This window comes from Arachis duranensis, chromosome 7 (genome assembly GCF_000817695.3).
Source record: "Arachis duranensis cultivar V14167 chromosome 7, aradu.V14167.gnm2.J7QH, whole genome shotgun sequence".
Taxonomy (NCBI): domain Eukaryota; kingdom Viridiplantae; phylum Streptophyta; class Magnoliopsida; order Fabales; family Fabaceae; genus Arachis; species Arachis duranensis.
In genome coordinates, this window is record NC_029778.3 from 70,330,197 (window position 1) to 70,333,536 (window position 3,340).

At 29.0% G+C, this 3,340-nt stretch overlaps 1 protein-coding gene across 1 annotated transcript; it reads right to left on the reverse strand.

Moving 5' to 3' along the window:
* Positions 1–2,374: 2,374 nt before the first annotated feature.
* LOC107459406 (secreted RxLR effector protein 161-like) lies at positions 2,375–3,100 on the reverse strand. Its single transcript, XM_016077640.1, has one exon. It carries the CDS (start codon positions 3,098–3,100, stop codon positions 2,375–2,377), a length of 726 nt encoding a protein of 241 aa, XP_015933126.1.
* Between the last annotated feature and the right edge of the window lie 240 nt (positions 3,101–3,340).

The following is a 3,340-nucleotide window of genomic DNA, read 5'->3' on the forward strand; positions in this document are numbered from 1 at the left end:
TCAAAATGTGGTTTCACTTATAAGTTTTTTTCTGCTTAAAATTATTCATTTTGATTATAGTCTGATTTCAAAATTTTTCCAAATATGATTATTTTCTAGCAAAATAGAATATTGAAATGTCTTCATACTATTGGTCATTCTAATTGTTACGTCACCAAATTAAAATTGGTGATTTTATGTCTTACGATTAAAGGTATTCATACGTCGGTTTAGTTTGAATCGGGGGTAAAATGAGAGCTAAATCGATTAAATTTAAATTGAGTGGATCCCAACTAATTAAATCGGTTAATTGAATACCCAATTAAAAAGAAAATTTATAAAAAAATTTAATAATAATAATAATAAAACGTTACATCATCAATTTAAAATTAAATAATTATCATAATTTTAAAGACTTTTGGATTAAAAAATAAAGATGTATATATTTTATTTATTTTTTAATTAATATTAAACTAATCAGATAATTGACATAGTTCGGGTTCCACAATTTTAGAATTAATACTCAAACTCATCTTAATTGGGTTGTATTGGATCTGACTTGATTGTATTGGATTATCCATTCAATTCAAAATTAATATAATCTAATTGGATTGATTTTAGATGGATAATCAGGTTATCCATATCCATAAAAATTCTTTGAAATGTATTTCAAATGTTTGTAATATGAAAAGTTTAAGTATTATTTAAAAGTTATTAGTTTATATTTTTAGAATGTTTAATTTAATTTGATATATTTTAATTTTATTTATTTAGTTACTAAATTATGTTTTATGTTTGTGGGTTTAGGATTTTCTTTGTTTTAATCTAGTAATAAGTTATAAATACTTCATAAACTATTATAGTCATCATATATTGAGTGATTAAAGGTGTGAAAATTTCTTTTTTTTGGTTTCGTGATAAAATCATAGTCTAAATAAATTACATCAACAAATTAAATTAAAAATTGAGTGATTCTCTTTGTATTTAATTTCAATCTATCTTTTTGTTAACTATTAATTTCAATAAATTTTTTTTATTCAATTCCAATTCATGTTTTTTTTTTTTTCTATCACCCTTACCCACAATCATGAGTGTAAATGGACAACGATTTCACTTTTGGAAATGGTGAAGAAAATGGACAGAATAGCATAATGGGGATTGCTTACAGTTTCTCAACGACAATTTATAACCATTTTTGGAAACATTGCTAATCATTTAATCAACATATGAATTTTATCCCTTTTCTATAACGATTTAATAGTTAAATTAGTCTCTTAAAGATGGATTTTTTTAAAATTTATTACTAAAATTTTAATCAAATTGACACTTTAAAAATTATAAATTAATTATTTTTATTCTTCTGTCACTCCATTAACAATTTTTGTCTATGGTTGATAATGTAGAATATTCACTGATAATATACATGACACCTAATATATCTAATTGGACCTTAAACAAATATGTTTATGAAAATTTATCAATTTAGTCTATTTTTTCAATTATATAAACTTTAATCCTAATATAATCTAACGACACTAAATTAGATTTTTTTAAACATATTTATTTAGTGTCCAATTGAACATGAAAGGTATCATATATGTTGTCAATTAATATTTTATATCATTAATTATTGATAGAAACTATTAATAATGTGATGGAAGGACAAAAATAATCAATCTATAATTTTTAAAAGACAAATTTAATTAAAATGAATTTTCACACGAATTTAGAGAACAAAACATCTATTAAGGATTAATTTAACTATTAATCTTTTATATAGCCTTTGGAAATGAAAAAGGTAACAACACTAATGTTGATGGATGCTACATCTGATGTGATTGAAAATGCAATGAAGGATACAAAAATGTGTATTTTCTTTTTTTCTATGGTGTTTTTAAATTTGATAGGCAAAATATTAATTTGTCGGAGATCTAAATTTTATTAAGAGTCTTTTAGTAGTTAATAAATTGTTGCATACATAAAATAGAATTTAAACTCTTGATATTACTTACGCGGATGAGTGAGCTAACCACTCCATTAATGCAAATTGGCTAAAGGTGCAGGGCTTTGACGTTGCACAACTTATCTATTTATCGTGTCGACCTTGGCAAATCACCAAATCAATTAGAACAAGACATGTAATAGATTACTCGGGAATGTGGTTGAACAAAAGATATTCATTCTTTCTTAACCAAATTTTTGAAGGTTCTATCTGTGCCTTGGGTATGAAAACATTTTAAAACATCCAACACGTATTGCCAGTGAAGCTCCCATCATGAACAAAAAGGCACAAGTGAACTATCAAAATATAATCGAAGCCATTGATTTTTTACTTTTTCATTGGAAGAATTTATTTTTGTTATTAATATGAAGAAAATCTCATGCCCTAAGCTGTTCATGGCAGAGGTTTGGTAAGAAAATCAGCAAGTTGATCCTTGGAACGAACTGGCATAAGATGAATGAGATCAGACAAATGCTTTTCACGAACAATGTGGCAGTCCACTTCAATGTGTTTAGTTCTTTCATGAAAAATGGGATTATTGGCAATGTGAATGGATGACTGGTTGTCACAGAATAGAGTGATAGACTTTTGAAGCGGCAAGCCAATGAAATCCATTAAGAAAGATAACCAACTAGCTTCACAAGTGGCAACAGCAAGAGACCTATATTCAGCTTCTGCAGAGGACTTGGCAACTGTGGTTTGCTTTTTACTCTTCCAGCTAATGAGCGAGTTCCCAAGCATGAAGCAATAACCGGAAACGGAGCGACGTGTATCGGCACAGGTAGCCCAGTCAGCATCGGCAAATCCAGTGAGATGCAGATTAGAAGTAGAGGAGAAGAAGAGACCAGTTGCAGGTCGGCCTTTTAAATATCGGAGTACACGAAAAGCAGCCTGTAGGTGAGAAGTTGTTGCACAGTCCAAAAATTGGCTCAAACGTCCCACAGCATAGGAGATATCGGGTCTAGTATTTGTGAGGTAAAGGAGTCGGTCGATGAGCTGTCTGTAAACAGTGTTGTCTTTTAAAATGGTACCTGATTCCTTTGAAAGTTTCTGACTATAATCAAATGGAGTAGAGAGAGACTTGCAATCTAGATAACCAAAATCTCTGAGAAGGTCCATGGTGTACTTCTGCTGATAAATGTGAATTTGATAAATGTGAATTCCAGAGTTAGAGCGTGCTACTTCCATTCCCAAGAAGTATTTGAGATCACCAAGATCCTTTATTTTGAATTTGTCATCGAAAATTTGCTTGATGGTATTGATTTCACCAATGTCGTTCCTGGTTAACCAACTCATCAATATATACTAGAATGGCAGTGAAACTTTCAGATTGTTTCTTAATGAAGAGTGAATGATCAT

What these genes read in the sequence shown, in the direction of transcription:
- LOC107459406 (XM_016077640.1), bottom strand. Translation starts at nt 3,100, where the DNA reads ATGGACCTTCTCAGAGATTTTGGTTATCTAGATTGCAAGTCTCTCTCT.